Below are 22,674 nucleotides of genomic sequence, written 5' to 3' on the forward strand. Positions count from 1 at the left end.
ATAATAAAATACTTGATGAATGAATGGGTGAGTGAATGGGATGGTGCTTGGCCAGCGCTGGGCACCCGACACACCCTCCTTTCTAACCCAGCCGATAAGCAACGGGATCCGGCCCTTCCTTGTCTGCTGAGACGTGGACTGTAAGTGTATTGCAAGCTTTCAGAGTTAAACGAAAGCCCTCTGGCGGGATGAGCAGCTGGGTGAACTCACAACCTTGCAAAAATCCTTGGAGCGCCAGGAAGCTCATAAAAGTTCTACTAAAAGACTGATTTTTCCAGCCCTAACCTGCTTCTCCCAGTGAAAAAAAAAATTTTTTTTTCCGTAACAAAGGCTAGGTTCTTGAAGACCTCCTTCAGACTGACCTAGAAATCCCAAGATCTAGGTAGAATGCAAATAGTTCGTTTGTTTGTTTAAAAGGTCAACGTCATTTATTCCCACAAGTTCTACATCTTGTGGGACAGTAAAATGCAGAGAAAGAAAGAAAACTTAGTTCTGAGACCTTTTGGCCCCAACAACATGCAAATAACTCATGGGTTTGCAAATGATTTCTCTGTAACATCTGGCTTCTCAGAGCAATAACTCTTCTACCCACAAATACTGATTATACCCTACCTTACCACAAAAAAAATAAGTGGACTCCCAAGCAGAGGCCTCAAGGGTTTTCCCATGTGTTGGAAGCACCTCTTTCCTCTCTTAGGAAGGAAAAAAAATAGTCACAGTGTTTCTAGTACCATATAGATCTAAACAACTAACCCTTAAATTGTACACTATCAGATTTCCTAGTTGTGTAGTTTATCATTTTATATACATTTATAATGCTGATATTCAAACCAGTCGATCCCTGAATAGTCATTGAAAGGACCGATGCTGAAGCCGAAACTCCAGTACTTTGGCCACCGGATGCGAAGAGCTGACTTATTGGAAAAGACTGATGCTGGGAAAGACTGAAGGCAGGAGAAAGCATAACAGAGGATGAGATGGTTGGGTGGCATCACCAACTCAACAGACGTGAGTTTGAGCAAACTCAGGGAGATAGTGAGGGACAGGGAAGCCTGGCGTGCTGCAGTCCATGGGGTTGCAAAGAGTCGGACAGGACTTAGTGAACAACAAATAATGTTGATATATGATCTTGTTCTTGTTAATAGTTTTGTGTGTAATTTACTGAAAACATCTTCCATTTATAGACCATTACAGCTTATAGAAGGTTGTCATATATTGTTGTTCTTCAGTCAGTCATATGCTGCTAAGTCATTTCAGTGGTGTCCAACTCTGTGCGACCCCATAGACGGCAGCCCACCAGGCTCCGCTGTCCCTGGGATTCTCCAGGCAAGAACACTGGAGTGGGTTGCCATTTCCTTCTCCAATGCATGAAAGTGAAAAGAGAAAGTGAAGTCTCAGTCATGTCCAACTCTTCACGATCCCATGAACTGCAGCCTACCAGGCTCCTCCGTCCATGGGATTTTCCAGGCAAGAGTACTGGAGTGGGGTGCCATTGCCTTCTCCCTCCATGGACTGAAGCACGCCAGGCCTTCCTGTCCATCACCAACTCCCAGAGTTTGCCCATACTTAATGCTGGCAAAGAAGGAGGGCAGGAGGAGAAAGGGAGGACAGAGGATGAGATGGCTGGATGGCATCACCGACTCAATGGACATGAGTTTGGGTAAACTCTATGAGTTGGTGATGGACAGGGAGGCCTGGTGTGCTGTGATTCATGGGGTCGCAAAGAGTCGGACACGACTAGGCGACTGAACTGAACTGAACTGAATGTCCATTGAGTCAGTGACGCCATCCAACCATCTCATCCTCTGTCGTCCCCTTCTCCTCCCGCCTTCAATCTTTCCCACCATCAGGGTCTATTCAGATGAGTCAGCTCTTTGCATCAGGTGGCCAAAGTATTGGAATTTCAGCTTCAATATCAGTCCTTCCAATGAACACTCAGGACTGATCTCCTTTTGGATGGACTGGTTGGAGCTCCTTGCAGTCCAGGGGACTCTCAAGAGTCTTCTCCAAAACCACACTTCAAAAGCATCAATTCTTCAGTGATCAGCTTTCTTTATATTCCAACTGTCACATCCATACATGATTACTGGAAAAACCATAATCTTAACTAGACGGACCTTTGTTGGCAAAGTAATGTCTCTGCTTTTTAATACGCTGTCTAGGTTGGTCATAACTTTTCTTCCAAGGAGTAAGCGTCTTTTAATTTCATGGCTGAACTCACCATCTGCAGTGATTTTGGAGCCCCCCAAAATAAAATCTGCCACTGTTTCCACTGTTTCTCCATCTATTTGCCATGAAGTGATGGGACCGGATGCCATGATCTTTGTTTTCTGAATGTTGAGCTTTAAGCCTACTTTTTCACTCTCCTCTTTCACTTTCATCAAGAGGCTCTTTAGTTCTTCACTTTCTGCCATAAGGGTGGTGTCATCTGCATATCTGAGGTTATTGATATTTCTCCCGGCAATCTTGATTCCAGCTTGTGCTTCTTCCAGCCCAGCGTTTCTCATGATGTACTCTGCATATAAGTTAAATAGGCAGGGTGACAATATGCAGCCTTGATGTATTCCTTTTCCTATTTGGAACCAGTCTGTTGTTCCATGTCCAGTTCTAACTGTTGCTTCCTGACCTGCATACAGATTTCTCAGGAGGCACGTCAGATGGTCTGGTATTCCCATCTCTTTCAGAATTTTCCACAGTTTATTGTGATCCACACAGTCAAAGGCTTTGGCATAGTCAATAAAGCAAAAATAGATGTTTGTCTGGAACTCTCTCGCTTTTTCGATGATCCAATGGATGTTGGCAATTTAATCTCTGGTTCCTCTGCCTTTTCTAAAACCAGCGTGAACATCTGGAAGTTCATGGTTCATGTATTATTGAAGCCTGGCTTGGAGAATTTTGAGCATTACTTTACTGGCGTGTGAGATGAGTGCAACTGTGTGGTAGTTTGAGCATTCTTTGGCATTGCCTTTCTTTGGGATTGGAATGAAAACTGACCTTTTCCAGTCCTGTGGCCACTGCTGAGTTTTCCAAATTTGCTGACATATTGAGTGCAGCACTTTCACAGCATCATCTTTTAGGACTTGAAATAGCTCAACTGGAATTCCATCACCTCCACTAGCTTTGTTTGTAGTGATGCTTCCTAAAGCCCACTTGATCACATTCCAGGATGTCTGGCTCTAGGTCAGTGATCACACCATCGTGATTATCTGGGTCGTGAAGATCATTTTTGTACAGCTCTTCTGTGTATTCTTGCCACTTCTTCTTAATATCTTCTGCTTCTGTTTGGTCCATACCATTTCTGTCCTTTATTGAACCCATCATTGCATGAAATAGTCCCTTGATATCTCTAATTTTCTTCAAGAGATCTCTAGTCTTTCCCATTCTATTGTTTTCCTCTATTTCTTTGCACTAATTACTAAGGAAGGCTTTCTTATCTCTCCTTGCTATTCTTTGGAACTCTGCATTCAAATGGGTATATCTTTCCTTTTCTCCTTTGCCTTTCACTTCTCTTCTTTTCACAGCTATTTGTAAGGCCTCCTCAGACAGCCATTTTGCTTTTTTGCATTTCTTTTCCATGGAGATGGTCTTGCTCCCTGTCTCCTATACAATGTCATGAACCTCTGCCCATAGTTCATCAGGCACTCTGTCTATCAGATCTAGTCCCTTAAATCTATTTCTCACTTACACTGTATAATCATAAGGGATTTGATTTAGGTCATACCTGAATGGTCTAGTGGTTTTCCCTACTTTCTTCAATTTAAGTCTGAATTTTGCAATAAGGAGTTCATGATCTGAGCCACAGTCAGCTCCCAGTCTTGTTTTGCTGACTGTATAGAGCTTCTCCATCTTTACCTGCAAAGAATATAATCAATCTGATTTTGGTGTTGGCCATCTGGTGATGTCCATGTGTAGAGTCCTCTCTTGTGTTGTTGGAAGCGGGTGTTTGCTATGGCCAGTGTGTTCTCTTGGCAAAACTCTATTAGCCTTTGTCCTGCTTCATTCTGTACTCCAAGGCCAAATTTGCCTGTTACTCCAGGTGTTTCTTGACTTCCTACTTTTTCATTCCAGTGCCCTATAATGAAAAGGACATCTTTTTTGGGTGTTAATTCTAGAAGGTCTTGTAGGTCTTCAACTTCAGTTTCTTCAGCATTACTGGTCAGGGCATAGACTTGGATTACCGTGATATTGAATGGTTTGCGTTGGAAACGAACAGAGATCATTCTGTCGTTTTTGAGATTGCATCCAAGTACTGCATTTTGAACTCTTGTTGACTATGATGGCTACTCCATTTCTTCTAAGGGATTCCTGCCCACAGTAGTAGATATAATCGTCATCTGAGTTAAATTCACCCATTCCAGTCCATTTTAGTTCGCTGATTCCTAGAATGTCGATGTTGACTCTTGCCATCTCCTGTTTGACCATTTCCAATTTGCCTCAATTCATGGACCTAACACTACAGGTTCCTATGCAATGTTGCTCTTTAAAGCATCGGACCTTGCTTCTATCACCAGTCACATCCATAGCTGGGTATTGTTTTTGCTTTGGCTCCATCCCTTCATTCTTTCTGGAGTTATTTCTCCACTGATCTCCAGCAGCATACTGGGCACCCACCGACCTGGGGAGTTCCTCTTTCAGGGTCCTATCTTCTTGCCTTTTCACACTATTCATGGGGTTCTCAAGGCGAGAGTACTGAAGTGGTTTGCCATTCCCTTCTCCAGTGGACCACATTTTGTCAGAACTCTCCACCATGGGTGGCCCCACAGGGCATGGCTCATAGTTTCATTGAGTTAGACAAGGCTGTGGTCCATGTGATTAGATTGGTTAGTTTTCTGTGACTGTGGTTTTCAGTCTGTCTGCCTTCTGATGGAAGAGGATAAGAGGCTTATGGAAGCTTCCTGATGGGAAAGACTGACTGAGGGAGAAACTGGATCTTATTCTGATGGGCGGGGCCATGCTCAGTAAATCTTTAATCCAATTTTCTGTTGATGGGTGTAGCTGTGGTGTTCCCTCTCTGCTATTTATCTGGAGCCGGGAGCTGGCTAAGCATGTCCGAGGGCACTAAGGCTGTCACCAAGTATACCAGCTCCAAGTAAATATAATATGCCTAGCCGCTGTTAACGGAGAAGGCAATGGCACCCCACTCCAGTACTCCTGCCTGGAAAATCCCATGGATGGAGGGCCTGGTGGGCTGTAGTCCATGGGGTCGCTAAGGGTCGGACACAACTGAGCGACTTCACTTTCACCAAACTATGGTGGAGGTAAAGAAGATAATGGCGACCTCCTTCAAAAGATCCTATGCATGCACTGCTACACTCAGTGCCCCCAACCCTGCAGCAGGCCACCGCCAGAGACTCCCGGACACCCACAGGCAAGTCCGGGTCAGTCTCCTGTGGCGTCGCTGCTCCTTTCTCCTGGGTCCTGGTGCACAAGGTTCTGTTGTGCCCTCCAAGAGTCTATTTCCCAGTCCTGTGTAAGTTCTGGCAGCTCTCTGGTGGGGTTAATGGCGACCTCCTCTAAGAGGGCTTTTTCCCATACACAAGTGTGCTGCACCCAAAGCCCCTGTCCCTGCGGCAGACCACCGCCAGCCCGTACCTCCGCAGGAGATGCTCAAACACAGTTCTGTGCCAGTCTCTGTGCGCATAGGGTTTGTTTGAGCTCTCTGAGCATCTCTGGTGGTGTCTGAGGTGGCGCTGCTCCACCATAGTTTGGCCCCAGGAAAATAGCAGGGAGGGAACACAGCTCCACCCCTCAACAGAAAATTGGATTGAGGATTTACTGAGCATGGCCCCGCCCATCAGAACAAGACCCAGTTTCCCCTCAGTCAGCCCTGCACCCTATCCTGAGCTAAATGGGAGCGGCGGCCACACCTGTCCTGCTAACCTCTTCTCTCTCTGGTTCTCAAAGTGTCCAGCTGGATAGATAGTTCTGGACGGGCAACCAGAAACTTTCCCCTTCTATCTGCCTCCGGACGTACGGCCAGTCCTTGCCGGACGCTAGTGCCACTCTTGAATCTAATTACCACTAAGCCCAGAGTTGGGCGGCAGAACAGTTACATGAGGACTACAGATTCAGCTTCAAAGGGCTTCACAATGAAGACAAAAACACTCAGTAGTCCAAATGCAAAAAAAAGCCTGCTGTGAGGTAAACAAGGATGAAAATTGCCATTTAATTTTTTGCCTTCCAAATGGATGAAGATTTGTTTTTAAAAATGTTAATGAGGGTTCGGGGAAGCAAGCCTTTTTCCACGTGCTGGTGGGAGTAAAATTCAGATAGCCTGGAGGAATCTGAAGGTTTACATATCTTTCTAGGAGCATTTCTTGAGAAAATAATCAGGATAAGAGCAGAGATGGATCATAACATTGTTGGAATTGCATAAAATTTGACACAAAAACAGAGTGATAAAGTATGATATATCCATAGCCTAGAATATTATATATATATATATGCTTTTTCAAATAATTGTGAGCAAATGTTCATGACACATAGTGAATGAAACAGGTGATAGGACTTCCCTGGTAGTCCAGTGGTTAAGAACCTGCCTTGCAATGCAGGGGACTTGGGTTCAATCCCTAGTCAGGGAACTAGGAATCCCACCTGCTGCGGAGCAACTAAGCCTGAGCGTGTATCACAACTAGCGATGCCACGACTAGGGAGTCCATTCACGGCAATGAAAATTCTGGCAGGATGCAACGAAATCTTGGGTTCCACAACTAAGATCCAACACAATCAAACAAATAAATAAAACAGGTGACAAATTAATAGGTACAGTAAGATCCCATTTTTGTTAAACAGCATGCTTGTTGAGAGAAAGAGATAAAACCCAGAAAGAGGGCTTCTCTGGCGGTCTAATTATTAAGAAAGTGAAAGTGAAGTCGCTCAGTTGTGTCTGACTCTTTGTGACCCCATGGACTGTAGCCTACCAGGCTCCTCTGTCCATGGGATTTTCCAGGCAAGAATACTGGAGTGGGGTGCCATTTCCTTCTCCAGGGGATCTTCTCAACCCAGGGACTGAACCCGGGCCTCCCTCATTGTAGACAGACACTTTACCATCTGAGCTATCAGGGAAGTTATTAAGAACCACCTGCCAATGCAGGGAACATGGGTTCGATCCCGGAAAGATCCCACATGCCTTGGAGCAGCTAAGCCTGTGAGCTGAATCTACTGAGCCTAAGTGTTCCAACTACTGACTTGAAGCCAAAAATAAATTTTTTAAAAAAAAGGATGATCATACAAGTGAGGAATAGGAGGCTTGGTTAAATATTTTAATAAATATTTTTTCTGTGTTTTTTTTTAATTAAGATTTATTTATTTATTTTATTGTCCTGGGTCTTTCTTGTTGGCGAATGGGCTTTCTCTAGTTTCCTCGAGGGAGGGCTACTCATTGCAGTGGCTTCTCTTCTTGTGCAGCTCGGGCTCACCAGCACTCCAGCTCAGTTGCCCGGAGGCATGTGGAATCTTCCCGGACCAGGGATCAAACCAGCGTCCCCTCCATTGGCATGTGGATTTTTCAACCACTCTGCTACCAGGGAAGCCCCTTTCAAGTCCTTTAATTTTAGTCATTCTGGTGCAAGTGGAGTGATATTTTATTGTGGTTTGATTTTTTTTTCCCCTAATGGCTACTTTACATACATAATTCTTATTGACCATTTGGATATTTGTGTGTGTGTGAATCGCCTATTCAATCTTTTTTCTCTCTTTTCTCTCTCTCTCTTTTTTTTTTCTTGTTTTGGTTTGGAGGTGTTCTTTACATATTTTGAATACAAGTTTCTTGTCAAATATATGGGCTTCCCAGGTGGCTCAGTGGCAAACAGTCGGCCTGTGATGTAGATGCAGGAGACCTGGGTTTGATCCCTGGGTTGGGAAGATCCCCTGGAGAAGGGAGAGGCTACCCAATCCAGTATTCTGGCCTGGAGAATTCCATGGACTGTATGGTCCATGGGGTCGCAAAGAGTCGGACAGGACTGAGCGACTTTCACTTTCACTAAACTCAAGGAACAAATGTTCGTCTAGTCAAGGCTATGGTTTTTCCTGTGGTCATGTATGGATGTGAGAGTTGGACTGTGAAGAAGGATGAGTGCCGAAGAATTGATGCTTTTGAACTGTGGTGTTGGGGAAGACTCTTGCGAGTCCCTTGGACTGCAAGGAGATCCAACCAGTCCATTCTGAAGGAGATCAGCCCTGGGAGTTCTTTGGAAGGAATGATGCTAAAGCTGAAACTCCAGTACTTTGGCCACCTCATGCGAAGAGTTGACTCACTGGAAAAGACTCTGATGCTGGGAGGGGTTGGGGGCAGGAGGAGAAGGGGACGACAGAGGATGAGATGGCTGGATGGCATCACTGACTCGATGGACGTGAGTCTGAGTAAACTCCGAGAGTTGGTGATGGACAGGGAGGCCTGGCGTGCTGCGATTCATGGGGTCACAAAGAGTCGGACAGGACTGAGCAACTGATCTGATCTGAAACTCAAGGAGTTAAATGACCTTGTACCCCATGACATGGGCAGTTTTACTCCCAGTACAAGTGAATACTTATTCCCACCCCCCCCAAAAAAAAATGGTTTGTAGTACCTTTATTAATAATAGCCCAAACTGGAAATGATAGATAAATAAATTATGGAATATACTTACAACAGGCTATTTATATAGCAATGAAAAGGAACAAACTACAACTGTATATAACAATATGGATGAACTGCACAGACATAAAATGGAGCAAAACAAGTCATAAGAAAAGAGCATATGTTGTATGAGTTTATTCAACTGAAATTTGAATATGGGCGAAAAAAAGAAAAAAAGTCAGAATAGAGATTATCTTTGCTAGGGAAAGAGCATTGGCTATTGATTGGAGGGAGCTCCAGCGAGTTTTCTGGAGTATTGGAATGTTTTATGTCTTATTCTGGGTGGAGTTTACATGGGTGTGTAGATATGTAAAATTTATCAAGCCATACACTTAGAATCTGTACAGGTTCTGTGGCCAGGGAGAGTAACAACAAACAACCCATTAGCCAGACCTGCAAAAGAAAGAAACACGCAGTGCATAGGAAGCATAGAAATACTGACAAAGGTAAGATGTTCAAACTTAACTCGTGAATAATTAAGGGATTCTCGTTAAAACAGTGTGTACTTTTTTTTACTGTCAGAATGGGAAACTAAGTAATTTTTTTAGAAAACTTCTTGGCCACACCGCAGGGCATGTAGGAATCTTAAGTTTCCAAACAAGGACCAAACCCAAATCCCCTGCCATAGAAACTCAGAGTCTTGACCACTGGACTGCCAGGGAAGTCCTCTAAATTAAATAATTAAATTTAGAAGGTTGTTAAAATTGTGAAAAAACATACAACAGGTACTCAATGTATACAGATATAGCGATGTTAGAAGAAAATTTAACAGTAGTTATTACAATTAAAAATAGTCTCTCAGGCTTCCCTGGTGGCTCAGTGGTAAAGAATTCCCCTGCAGGGAAAACAGATTCAGTCCTTGATCCAGGAAGATCCCACATGCCTCGGGACAAGTAAGTCCAGGCTTCGACTACTGAGCCAGAGTTCTAGAGCCTGTGAGCAGCAAGAGAAAGCACTGCAATGAGAAGCCTGAGCACCGCAAGGAGAGAATAGCCCCACTTGCTGCAACTGGAGACGGCTTGTGCACTGCAATGAGGACCCATCGGTTCAGTTCAGTCACTCAATCATGTCCGACTCTTTGCCATTGCCAACTTCCAGAGCTTACTCAAACTCATGTCCACTGAGTCACTGATGCCATCCACCCATCTCATCTTCTGTCGTCCGCTTCTCCTCCTGCCTTCAATCTTTCCCAGCATCAGGGTCTTTTCCAATGAGTCAGTTCTTCGCATCAGGTGGCCAAAGTATTGGTGTTTCAGCTTCAGAATCAGTCCTTCCAATGAATATTCAGGACTGATTTCCTTTGGGATGGAATGGTTGGACCTCCTTGCAGTCCAAGGGACTCTCAAGAGTCTTCTCCAACACCACAGCCATAAATATTGAAAAAGAAAAAGAAAATTTCAATATAGCTTTTTGCCCAAGCTAATTAAGGGCTGGGATTCACAACCCAAGGGATGAATGGATAAACAAAATGTGACCAGGCTCCTCTATCCATGGGATTCTCTGGGCAAGAATACTGGAGTGGGTTGCTGTGCCCTCCTCCAGGGGATCTTCCCGACCCAGGGATCGAACCCGAACCTGTATTTCTTAAGTCTCCTGCATTGGCAGGCAGGCTCTTTACCACAAGTGCCACCTGGGAAGCCTATATATATATATATGTATATGTATGTGTATATATACGTATGAGTACTACTCAGCATTGAAAAGGAAGGAAATTTTGACACCTGCTGCAGCATAGATGAAACTTGAGGGAAATAAGCCTGTCACAAAAGGACAAATGCTATATGATTCTACTTATATGAGGTACCTAGAGTACTCAGGGTCATACATAGAGACAGAAGCTACAGCGGTGTTTACCAAGAGCTGAGGGGAGGGAGACATGGCGAGTTTGTTCAATGGGTATGGAGTTTCAGTTTGGGAAGATGAGAAAAGTTCTGGAAATGGATGGTGGTGATGGCTTAACAACAATGTGAAAATACTTAATGAACTGTACACTTAAAAATGGTTTAAATGGCGTATTTTATAGTATGTATATTTGGTATAGTAAAAAGAAAAAAAAAGTTGGACTTCACATTGCAACCGAGTAATGCGTTCTTGCCTGGATAATCCCAGGGACAGGGCAGCCTGGTGGGCTTCCGTCTATGGGGTCGCACAGAGATGGGCACGGCTGAAGTGACTTAGCAGCAGCAGCAGCAGCAGCAATGCACATACATTAGGATAGGTTAAGCTGTTGCAACAATTAGACCTAAAATAAATAGCTGAAACAAATTAGAAATTTATTTCTCTCTCCCTTAACAGATGAGAGCAGATATTCCCAGTTAGTGGGAGGATGAAGATAGGTGGTTTCTACTCTAAGTAGTTCTTAGTGACCCAGATTAATGAGGACTCTGCCACCTGTAACTGGTTCCTGGCATGGTGATTCTAGCCATCACCATTGCTATTTCATCTCACAAGAAGAGAGAGAGGGTATGGGAGAGGTTTGTGGAGGATTTATGGACCAGATCCGCTGGTCCTCGTCCTTGCGTACATTACTGGTGCTCACATCCCATTGGAGATAGAACTGAGTCCTATATCACTTCCCATTCTAAGGGACATTGGGCATATGACTGCTCAGACATTGTAAAAAAAGTGAATAAAGTATTTTGGGGACTTCCCTGGAGGTACAGTGGTTAAGAGTCTGGGTTCCCAATGTAGTGGGCATGGGTTAATCCCTAGCCAGGTGAGATCTCAAATGCTACATCGCTCAGCCAAAAAAAAAAAAAAGAATTTTGGTGGACAGTTCCTAAAAAGGAAAAAAGCCAATCACTGGGGGATGTGCATATAAGAGTGGTTTTCTCTGGAGCTGAGATTGCAGCAGACATCGACTTTTTATACCATGTAATTTTGAAGTGCTTGCATTTTTTTATAATAAGCATGTATTACTATTATAATCAGAAAATAAAAAGCAAATCCAGGGTGGAGAGAATAACAACAAAAAAAATATTTGACTACATAAAAGGTGAAACTACTTACTGATACATTCTTCATTAATAAAAATGGAAACCAATCTAAATTTCCATCACAGGAGAATGGGGAGGTAAATGATGGTATAATCATATAATGGATTATTAGAGAGCAGGAAAATTTAATGAATAGCACCTACACACAACAATGCAGTTGAATCTTTAATGAAAAAGTCATACAAGATTATCTGCTGTACCTATCATTTTCATTAAGCCACATTGATGTGCTAAAAACCCTATTTAAAATTTTTAGTTTGAAAATACTTTTTAAAAAAATAGGCAGGAGGGCATCATGAACCCCCAAAGAACATCATTCTGGGGCTTCCCTGGCGGCTCAGTGGTAAAGAATCCGCCTGCTGATGCAGGAGACATGTGTTCGATCCCTGGTCCAGAAGGATCCCACGTGCCTAGAAGCAAGTAGGCCCGTGTGTCACAACCACTGAGAGTGTGCTCTACAGCTAGGCAGCTGCAGCTGCTGAAGCCCCTAGAGCCCATGCTCTGCAACAGGAGAAGCCCGCACACCACAGCTGGAGAGTAACCCCCACCGACCACAACCAGAGAAAAGCCCAGGCAGCAGAGAAGACCCAGAACAGCCCAAAATAAACATAAACTAACAAAATTTTAAAGAATGTTACTCTGACTCAACAATGGTTCATATTTTGCCATATTTGTCTAATCCGTCTTTTTTCCTTGGTGCAGTCTTTTGAGGCAAGTCCCACACGTGTCATCTATTTCTACTCACTTCCGTAAGCATGTAGTCAATATATTTAGAGACCATTTTCTTACATTGTAACAATGCCATGATGACATTAACAAGTTAGCAGTCATTCTTTGGTATTATTTCAGTCCATAATCAATTGTCTCGTCATTTTGAAAAATGACTTTTAATAGCTGATTCATTTGAATTAGGATCTAAATGGCTTAAGTGTTTACTTCTGGTTGTCTTGCCTCTAGGACTCCTAATCTGAGGTAGCTGCTCTCTCATTCTTTTTTTTTTTTAATTTTCATTGGAGTATAGTTGATTTACAAACATATTATTTTCAGGTATACAGCAAAGTGAATCCGTTATACTCCCCTCTCCCCCTTTTTTTCAAGTTTTTGACTTGTTGAAGAAACTGAGTCAGCTGTTCCTGCCAAGTGTCCCAAATTCTGGATTTGTCTGTTGCTCCCCTATGATTACATCACTTACCCTTCTACCACCTAGGGCTTCCCTGATAGCTCAGTTGGTCAAGAATCTGCCTGCAATGCAGGAGACCCTGGTTCGATTCCTGGGTAGGGAAGATCTGCTGGAGAAGGGATAGGCTACCCACTCCAGTGCTTCACTTGTGGCTCAGCTGGTAAAGAATCTGCCTGCAATTTGGGAGACCTGGGTTAGATCCCTGAGTTGGGAAGATTCCGCTGGAGAAGGGAAAAGCTACTTAGTCCAGTATTCTGGCCTGGAGAATTCCATGGACTGTAGAGACCATGGCGTCAGAGTCAGACAGGACTGAGCAACTTTCACTTTCACTTTTCTATCACGTGTGTGTGTGTGTGTGTGTGTGTGTGCGCGCGCGCGCGCGCGCTCAGTCATGTCTGACTCTTTGTGATCCCATGGACTATAGTCCACCAGGCTCCTCTGTCCATGGAATTTTCCAGGCAAGAACACTGGAGTCGAGGGGATCTTTCTGATCCTGGGATCAAAGGAGCGTCTTTTGGGTCTCCTGCATTGTGGGCGGATTCTTCACCACTGTGCAACCTGGGAAGGCCTTATCACCTACATCTCCTATAAATGAACTTTAGCCCTAGAGGCCTGGTAAAAGTCAGGCTTGACTTTTTTGAGGTTGGTGGTGTGAGCATCACACTGCATTACATCTGGAAATGTGATGTTCAGGTAGGTTGTCCTGATTTCAGCAATGCAGAGATGTATCTGTGGTTCAGGTAAATCAGCCTGATCCGTCCATGGTAAAGTTTCGTATCATCACCTTATCTCATGCTTTTATACATTGGTGACCATTGACAGTATCAATTATTTCACTAGAAATTGCAAAATGCTGTCTTTCTAATCCTGTCTTTCCTTCCACATTTATTGGCTAAAATGCACAATCCTGAGTTTCTAATTTCATTATTCCTTCCATATGCATTTACAGGAAGTCTGCTGTAAATAACTTTCCCTCACCAACTGGAGGTATTTGGTTACCCCAAAATATAGTTCATACAGGAAAGGCAAGAGAGAACAGAAATCTTCACTGATATTGTCCACTGACATATCCTAAGTATTGGAATATTGTTTGGAATATATAGGACACTCAATAAATATTTTTTAATTGAATGGGAATCCATATATTGGAATATGATGTACATCTGAAAAGAATGAAGAAAATGTACATCTATCTCTATTGACATAATACTTACAAATAATGTTGAGTGTAAAAAGCGGGAAATAGAACAATAGGTATAGGATGAGTCAATTTTTATAAAATATATATAGTCTCAATGTAGCAAAAAGGATTAGTGGATGAATGTGATAAAACAAACAATAAAATGCTAATTGTTGAGTTTGGATAGTGATTATATGAATTTTCCCTGTTGAATCTATTTAATTTTTTATTATGAAAAGGTTCATCACAAAATGTTAGAAAAAGATATGCATGTAAAAATCTGTATTTCTGAAGAGTGGGTTTGGGGGTAAGGATGAAACTTTTCAGGTTATATACTTTATATAGAGCAAAACTTGTAAACTATCTTTTGACACAGTAATTCCACTTTTAGGAACCTATCCTAATATAGTAATTCTAAATATAAAAAAAAGTAGAAAAAAATTTCATGTTGAAAATGTTTTATAATACAAATGTGGAATTATCCTGAATATCTAAGAATAGAATGATCACATTATGGTATCGTAATTAGGTTCGTTATAAATGATAAAAATAATGTAGTAATATTGAACGTGCTTATGCGGACTTCCCTGGTGGCTCAGTGCTTGACTCTGGGCTTCCACTGCAGTGAGGCGTGGGCTCCATCTCTGGTCAAGGAAATAAGATCCCACACACCCCATGGCAGCAGCCAAAACGAACGAACGAACACACACAGTGACACAAAATTTCACCAAAATGACACCGCTGATTTTTAAATGGTGTACGTAAATCACATAGCACTATTATATGACTCCAGAACTCCGTGCTTGGATAGAAAAACGTGTATACAGCAACAGAGAGTAAACGAATGAGTACCAAGGCCTGGTGTGTTGAGGGAAAACACGGAGTGAATATTCTAATGGGCATAGGGTTTCTTTGGGAGATGATGAAAGTATTCTACAATTGATTGTGGTGATGGTTGTACAACTGCAAATATACTAAAAGCCATTGAACTGTACACTTTAAATGCATAAATTGTATGGTATGTGAATTATATCTCAATAAAACTGTTATAAAAAATTTAATGATAACACATGAAAAGAAAGTTGGAAGAAAAAAATGTGTTTGAGGTGGTAGGATTACGGGTGATTAAATTCTGCTTTCCTGTATGTTCCAGTTGTTATTCATATGTGTCATTTGTAGTAGGAGATAAGCTGTTTTAAAAAGCACAAGATGTGGAGAAGGAAATGCCGACCCACTCCAGTATTCTTGCCTGGAGAATGCCATGGACGGAGAAGCCTGGTGGGCTACAGTCCACAGGTCGCAAAGAGTGGGACACGACTGAGCGAGGAAAAAAAGCACAAGATGTACTTTTCAGAGTGCTATTTAACTATAAATAATCAGTGTGACAACTATTCCTCTTGCTTACTTGTAGGTTGTAGGTTTTATGTTTATCATAATATATATATTTTTAAACCTCTATTTATTTAATTTTTGGTCTAGCCTATGCAAGGCTGTGGGATCTTATTTCCCTGACAGGGATGGAACTGGCGCTCCTTGCCCTGGGAGCACAGAGTCTTAACCACTAGATCGCCAGAAAAGTACCTACGATAATATTTTTAATATTAATATATTTTCATAAATAGAGCAGATATCACTTATATCTATTTTTCATTTGAAAAGACCCTGATGCTGGGAATGATTGAAGGCGGGAGGAGAAGGGGACGACAGAGGATGAGACGGTTGGATGGCATCACCGACTCAATGGACATGAGTTTGAGTAAATTCCGGGAGTTGGGGATGGACAGGGAGGCCTGGCGGGCTGCAGTCCATGGGGTCGCAAAGAGTCGAACACGACTGAGCGACTGAACTCAACTGATATCTATTTTTCACTATGTACATATACACACACACACACATACTTACTGCAGTTTAGTTAGGAGGCGGGAGCCAGGACTTCAGGCAGATGTGGGGATGAGGTGGGAAGGGCCGGACGAACCCAGGTCCCCTATTTGATCAGGCCCCTCTCCTTACTATCCCTTCGGCTCTGAGCTCTGGACTCCCTGGCAGAGAGCCTCTTCCCGGTCCTGTCCCGCCCTTCGGTGGGGTCACCGTCCCCTCGGTCTGGCCGGTGGTTGGCGAAGGTGCCCCAGGCTCACTGGCCGGGGTCACAGTTCCACCCGCAGGGGTCAGGGCCCCCCACCCCCCACTGGAGTCACAGCCCCTCCCTCGGGAGGCGGGGGCTCACTAGCCACAGGCCGGGGTCACAGTTCCCCACACGCGGTAGACTCACAACCTCGGGTCCACGGGACGGGCCCTCCCTCGGCCCGGGGCCCCCTTTCCCGCCCGGGAAGCCCGGGTCCCTCCCCCTGGCGGCCGGCGGCCCCTCCTCCCGAGCCATGGTGTGGGTCCCGGGGGCCCCCGGCGGTCCCGGCGACTCCCCGGGGGCCGGGCCCGAGGTCGCGACGCTCGAGAGGCCCGCGCCGGCCGGGTCGTCCTCACTGGGGGCCGCGGCCGCCTCGCCGCCCCCCTGGCCCGGCCCGCGGTCGCCCGCTTCCTGCCCGGCGGTGGGCGGGTCGCCGCTGCGCCGCGCCGGCTGGGCAGGGATGGCGGCCGGCACGTTGCTGGAGGCCGGTCTGGCCCGGGTGCTCTACTACCCGACGCTGCTCTACACTGTGTTCCGCGGGAAGATGCCCGGCCGGGCGCACCGCGACTGGTACCACCGCATCGATTCCACCGTGCTGCTGGGCGCGCTGCCGCTGCGGAGCATGACGCGCCGGGTGAGCCGGGCCGGGCCGGGCCGCGGCAGGGCCTGCGAGCCCGGCGAGCGCCGCCCGGGCCTCGGCCGCCCGCCCCTTTCTGAGCCCCCTCTTTGCCTCGGCAGCTGGTCCAGGACGAGAACGTGCGCGGGGTGATCACCATGAACGAGGAGTATGAGACGAGGTTCCTGTGCAACTCCTCCAAGGTGAGGCTCCGGGGCCCGGCGCCCCGCCCGCCACCCCTCTACCACTCCGGGGTCTGGGCGAGCCCGGAGGAGGTTGGGGGGAGGCTGTGCTGTAGGTGACCTTGCCCCAGACACGGGCGTCCCAGGCTTTTTTTTTTTTTTTTTGCCTCTGAGGAGCTGGTCTTGCGGCTGAATGGGGGTAGAATCTAATTTGTGAATTAGAAATTGATGTGAAAGGTATTTCACAGTAGAGTTGCCCAACTTTGATTACTCCTTTCTGCACACGTGTATTCTCGGTTTGGTAACTCACATCAGTAGCCAAACTTGAAAGGCAACGTTTCTTTTTTGGCTACGCCTCGCGGCCTGTGGGATATTAGTTCCCCAATCAGGGATCAAACCTGCGACCCCTGCAGCTGGAAGAGCAGAGTCCTAACCATTGGACCACGAGGGAAGTCCTGAAAGGCAACTTTTCTCTGCCTTGCTTTCATTCGTTCAACACTTAATGAGCACTAAGTATGGATCCGTCACTGTTAGATATTCAAGACGAAGGCCCTATAAACTGTAAAAAGGAAAGCTACCCCCAATCTCTGATAACTGTATCATAAAACTCTTTGTAAAAACTGCATAGAATTCATTTGGTTTTTATTCGAGGGAATTTCATTTATATGTTAGAGATGATAGTGGAACTCCAAAGCATAGTCATAAATGAAGTTCAAGCCTAAAACCTAGTTTTCATTAGATGTGAGTGGTTTTTTAGTGGAACTCTTCATGATGGCTATTAGGTGTTGCCCTGTCTTTCTAATGTTTGACTTCTATTAGCACTGCACAATTATCTTCCCTGTTTACGGTACTGATAGAGCCTAATGAACACACAGTTATTTCAAACCATAGATCTTTTTTGAAATCTAAAAAAATAATTGTGACTCACATTTAAAATCTATTGATCAGTGATGGCATACATTTTTAAAGAACAGATAGCAATTCCTTGGATTTCCCACAGAACTTTGCCACAGAATCTCAGAAGTTAGTAGCCAAAATGTGTTATTAGCCTCAGTGTGGTCGGTCCTGTGGAGCAAGCCACAGAAAGTGCTTGGTCTCTGGGTGTGAGGCATCAAGATCTGCTATCTTCTCTCACTAGCCTAGAGAAAATAAATCTCCAAGGCAATGGTTCTGATGTTTTAATATGGCTAAGCATTATCTAGTGGTAGTGGTGTTAGTCACTCAGTCATGCCCAACTCTTTGCAATCTCGTGGACTATAGCCCACCAGGCTCCTCTGTCCATGGAATTCTCCAGGCAAGAAGACTGGAGTTGTTTGCTGTTTCCTTCAGGGGATTTTCCTGACGGGGGATTGAACCCGGGTCTCCTGCATTGCCACCTGATGCGAAGAACTGACTCATTGGAAAAGACCTGATGCTGGGAAAGACTGAAGGCAAGAGGAGGAGGGGATGACAGAGGATGAGATGGTTGGATGGCATCACTGACTAGATGGACATAAGTTTGAGCAAGCTCCGGGAGTTGGTGATGGACAGGGAAGCCTGGCGTTCTGCAGTCCATGGGGTCACAAAGAGACACGACTGAGCGACTGAACTGAACTGACTGACTCCTGTATTGCAGCAGATTCATTACTGTCTGAGCCCCAGGGAAGCCCCAGGGAAGCATTATCCGGCTGTCTGTTAAGACAGCACATTCCTAGGTACAACCCCTAAGAGATTCTGACTCAGGAACTTTAAATCACGGCCTAAGACCGTGACTATCTGATCTGATCTGATCTGATGTAGCAGGCTCCCCAAGTGTTTGATGTAATTGATGTGTAAACACACACTGCCAGATTTAGCTGTTTTTGGTTAATTTCGTTAGCTGTATAATATGTTGACCTTCATTCAGAGTCATGTGTCTGATTTGCTAAAGGGATTAATAACAAAAAGTCTACCTCAAGTCTTAAGGCAAAAAATAAAAAAGTTACCCAGTTTGCCAGAGGCCTTATTTCTTCTGTTGATTCTTTTCTTCCTTCTAAGCAAAAACAAAAGTGGGTACGTTATTTTAATTTTAAAATAACTCTTATTTTCTACCACATACCCCTCTCCAAAAAAGTGGTAAAAAAGAGAATACTTATGAGCAGAGAAATAGAAGGCCTTGCAAAATGTAGTAGTCGAACTCTGCAGCTGGATCACTGCACAAGCACCAAGGTCATGCAAAAAAACTGTTTACGCAGCTTTCGTCGATGAATTTTATACAGTTTGTGTTTTGTCGCTAAAGATTCAAATACTAAGAACGCTGTAAATCTTGGACATAATTCTAACTCAGAAGCATTGCTGTTGTTTGATGAAAGACCATGTAAGTCAGTCATCTTAAAGACATTTCTGAAAGAAGTTTCTTTTTAGGCCAACAGTATACCGCATATATTACCATACACCGTGAACCTTCCTTGTTGCTTTGCTGCCTCACGGGACTCCCTCTTCCTGCCACTCACATCAGGCGTTTTTCATTTTCTTTTCTGTGCTGGCGGACCTGGCCCCAGGAGTGGGAGAAAGCAGGAGTGGAGCAGCTGCGGCTCAGCACGGTAGACATGACTGGGGTCCCAACCCTGGCTAACCTCCAGAAGGGAGTCCAGTTTACCATCAGGCACCAGTCGCTAGGCCATTCTGTCTATGTGCACTGTAAGGCCGGGCGCTCCAGGAGCGCCACTATGGTGGCCGCGTATCTCATTCAGGTAGGTGCCCTCTTCTCCCCCATTGTTTCTAAAAGCGATCTGATTTTTATTTTATTATTTTTAAATTTTTATCTTTTGGTTGCACTGGGCCCTCACTGCCGACTGCAGGCTTTCTCCAGTTGCTGTGAGCGGGGGCTACTCTTCCATCGAGGTGCACACGTTTCTCACTGTGGCGGCTTCTTTTTTATTGCCGAGTACAGGCACTGGACGCTGTACACTGTACTTGGGTTTCACAGGTGGCACTAGTGGTAAAGAACCCACCTGCCAGTGCAGGAGACATTAAGATACCTGGGTTCGATCCCTGGGTCGGGAAGATGCCGTGGAGAAGGGCATGGCAACCCATCCAGTATTCTTGCCTGGAGAATCCCATGGTCAGAGGAGCGTGGCAGGCTACAGTCCATGGGGTCGCAAAGAGTCGGACACGACTGAAGCGACTTAGTCCGCAGGCACAGGCACTAGGCTCCAGGGGCTTCGGTAGTTGTAGCTCCCGGGCTCTAGAGCACAGGCTCGATAGCTGTGGCTCTTGGGCTTAGTTGCTCTGCATCACGTGGAATCTTCCCGAACTAGGGATCAAACCCATGTCCCCAGCATTGTCAGGTGGATTCTAAACCACTGTACCCCCAAGGAAGTCCCTCTTTATTTTGGCTGCGCTGCGTCTACATTGTAGTTCACGAGCTTCCCTTGTTGCAGGGTGGGCTTAGCTGCCCTGCTGCATGTGGGATCTTAGTTCCCCAACTGGGAGCGCATCCACATTGCCTACATTGGAAGGTGGATTCTTTACCACTGGGCCACCAGGGAATGGACTGGGCCCCTGTACAGCAGCTCTCCAATCTACTGGCGGACCTTGCTGGAAGGAGTCGCGTTCCCAATCTTAGGCCATTGGGAGGTGGAAAACATCTGAAATTTGCAGACAGGCTGCAACTTGCCACCTGTGTGACCTTAGGCAAAAGTGGGTGACCCTCTCCAATGCTCAATTTCTCAAACTAAATGTGTTACAAAACTCAAATAAGAACTATGTCAAACACTGACCTGGAGCAGGCAAAGAATGGAATTGCAAAGGATGTTAATACAAGCGAAAGGCTAGAAACATTTGTTATAAACAGTCCGTCAGGAAATACAGTGCTGTAGAGAACAGTGCTGATCATGGCTCTAGAGGACTCACATCTTGTTAAGTATTTCAGAGCACAGTCCTGGTTATTAGTTTCTAGAAACAGTGGCTCCAGCAGAATTTTGCCTATCAGTTTGATGATTGGCAGCGGAGATGCTTTTAAAAACATTTAGAAGCCAGCACTCTCTAGTCCATCATTTCCTGTTACACACCGCAGCTCATTTTTCTTACCTGTGAGGCCCCTGAAGAGCCCTGACTAATTTAGTTAGTTTAAGGTAAAAGGAAATGTAAAGATAAACGGCCTGGCCTTGTGTTACTGTGGCCTGGTGAATATATGATTTAACGGCCTGGCCTTGTGGTACTGTGGCCTGGTGAATATAGGATTTAACGGCCTGGCCTTGTGGTACTGTGGCCTGGTGAATATAGGATTTAACGGCCTGGCCTTGTGGTACTGTGGCCTGGTGAATATAGGATTTAACGGCCTGGCCTTGTGGTACTGTGGCCTGGTGAATATAGGATTTAACGGCCTGGCCTTGTGGTACTGTGGCCTGGTGAATATAGGATTTAACGGCCTGGCCTTGTGGTACTGTGGCCTGGTGAATATAGGATTTAACGGCCTGGCCTTGTGGTACTGTGGCCTGGTGAATATAGGATTTAACGGCCTGGCCTTGTGGTACTCTGGCCTGGTGAATATAGGATTTAACGGCCTGGCCTTGTGGTACTGTGGCCTGGTGAATATAGGATTTAACGGCCTGGCCTTGTGGTACTGTGGCCTGGTGAATATAGGATTTAACGGCCTGGCCTTGTGGTACTGTGGCCTGGTGAATATAGGATTTAACGGCCTGGCCTTGTGGTACTGTGGCCTGGTGAATATAGGATTTAACGGCCTGGCCTTGTGGTACTGTGGCCTGGTGAATATAGGATTTAACAGCCTGGCCTTGTGGTACTGTGGCCTGGTGAATATAGGATTTAACGGCCTGGCCTTGTGGTACTGTGGCCTGGTGAATATAGGATTTAACAATACTAAAGCTTTGGTCATTAGGAGTCTGTTTTGCTGGAAACTGGCTGTCAGGAGATATCTTGGGCCAAGTGAGAACTGAACCAGCAGACTAAAAATCTACTTTCTTGGTTCTGTTGCGTTCTGAACAAGTAAGTATCTTGAGGACATGAAGATAGCCCTCCTCGAAACATTTTAAAAGTACTCTTCTAGCCACAGTGACAAGTTATGACATCAATTGTACTCTTTCCAGGAAACTCTTGTAACCAACAGCCTAGCTCAGAGAGGGTATTTAGTAGGCCTAGGCCCGCGTGAATTTAGGACCTCAGCTTCATGTGTTCAACCTCCTAATTTTCCAGGGTTTGGCAGAACAAGAATTAGGTAGAAAGACTGACTTGTGTCTCCTCAACCCACCAGCCTGCTGCACAGAATTGTGGGACTGGCTGGCTGAGGGGCTAAAGTGTTCTCCCACTTGTAATATGTGGCTCATGGTTTCTGTTTCTGTTTTTAAAGAAATACTGAGAGCCCTTGAGCACCGGTTATCAGGTCAAGGACCCCTTAACACCTGCTCCTTCCTTTGTCTGACTTCCCAACCCTGCACTTCAGGTGTACCACTGGACTCCAGAGGAGGCCATAAGAGCCATCACCAAGATCCGGTCCCACATCTACATCAGACCTGGCCAGCTAGAAGTTCTCAAAGAGTTCCACAAGGTGACCACTGCAGGGGCGGCCAAGACGGAGATTCATCACACACCCCTGACATGACACAGGTGGATCAGGAAGAATGCAACACAGCGCTGCTTCCTACAGAATGAAAGTGCTTAACAGGACCAAGGGGGCTTAAGCCCAGACTTGACATAAGGAAATGTGCTAAGTGGGGGTTAATTTTGCTCCCTTTGTCTTGTTTCATTTTCCTGAAATAACGCTGTTGTATGGCTAGATTTCGTGTGGCTTCTGTTCATGGG

General features: G+C 45.2%; 1 protein-coding gene and 1 long non-coding RNA gene across 2 annotated transcripts; one reads left to right on the forward strand and one right to left on the reverse strand.

The window, feature by feature from the left end:
• Window positions 1-8,737: 8,737 nt before the first annotated feature.
• Window positions 8,738-15,944, reverse strand: LOC133227068 (uncharacterized). Its single transcript, XR_009729716.1, has 2 exons — window positions 15,876-15,944; window positions 8,738-9,967 (listed from the first exon to the last, which is right to left on the reverse strand). It is a non-coding gene; the product is annotated as an uncharacterized LOC133227068 (long non-coding RNA).
• A 404-nt stretch (window positions 15,945-16,348) lies between these two features.
• On the forward strand, window positions 16,349-22,650 carry PTPMT1 (protein tyrosine phosphatase mitochondrial 1). The gene is made up of 4 exons (XM_061381485.1): window positions 16,349-16,729; window positions 16,834-16,914; window positions 19,413-19,604; window positions 22,316-22,650. Exons 1-4 carry the CDS (start codon window positions 16,349-16,351, stop codon window positions 22,472-22,474), a joined length of 813 nt encoding a protein of 270 aa, XP_061237469.1. The 3' UTR covers window positions 22,475-22,650.
• The last annotated feature ends 24 nt before the right edge of the window (window positions 22,651-22,674 follow it).

This window comes from Bos javanicus, chromosome 15 (assembly GCF_032452875.1).
Source record: "Bos javanicus breed banteng chromosome 15, ARS-OSU_banteng_1.0, whole genome shotgun sequence".
NCBI lineage: Eukaryota > Metazoa > Chordata > Mammalia > Artiodactyla > Bovidae > Bos > Bos javanicus.

What these genes read in the sequence shown, in the direction of transcription:
- PTPMT1 (XM_061381485.1), top strand. Translation starts at nt 16,349, where the DNA reads ATGGTGTGGGTCCCGGGGGCCCCCGGCGGTCCCGGCGACTCCCCGGGG. An exon ending in TCCTGTGCAACTCCTCCAAG is followed by an intron (nt 16,915 to 19,412) that starts GTGAGGCTCCGG and finishes ACCTGGCCCCAG; the next exon opens with GAGTGGGAGAAAGCAGGAGT. An exon ending in TGGCCGCGTATCTCATTCAG is followed by an intron (nt 19,605 to 22,315) that starts GTAGGTGCCCTC and finishes CCTGCACTTCAG; the next exon opens with GTGTACCACTGGACTCCAGA.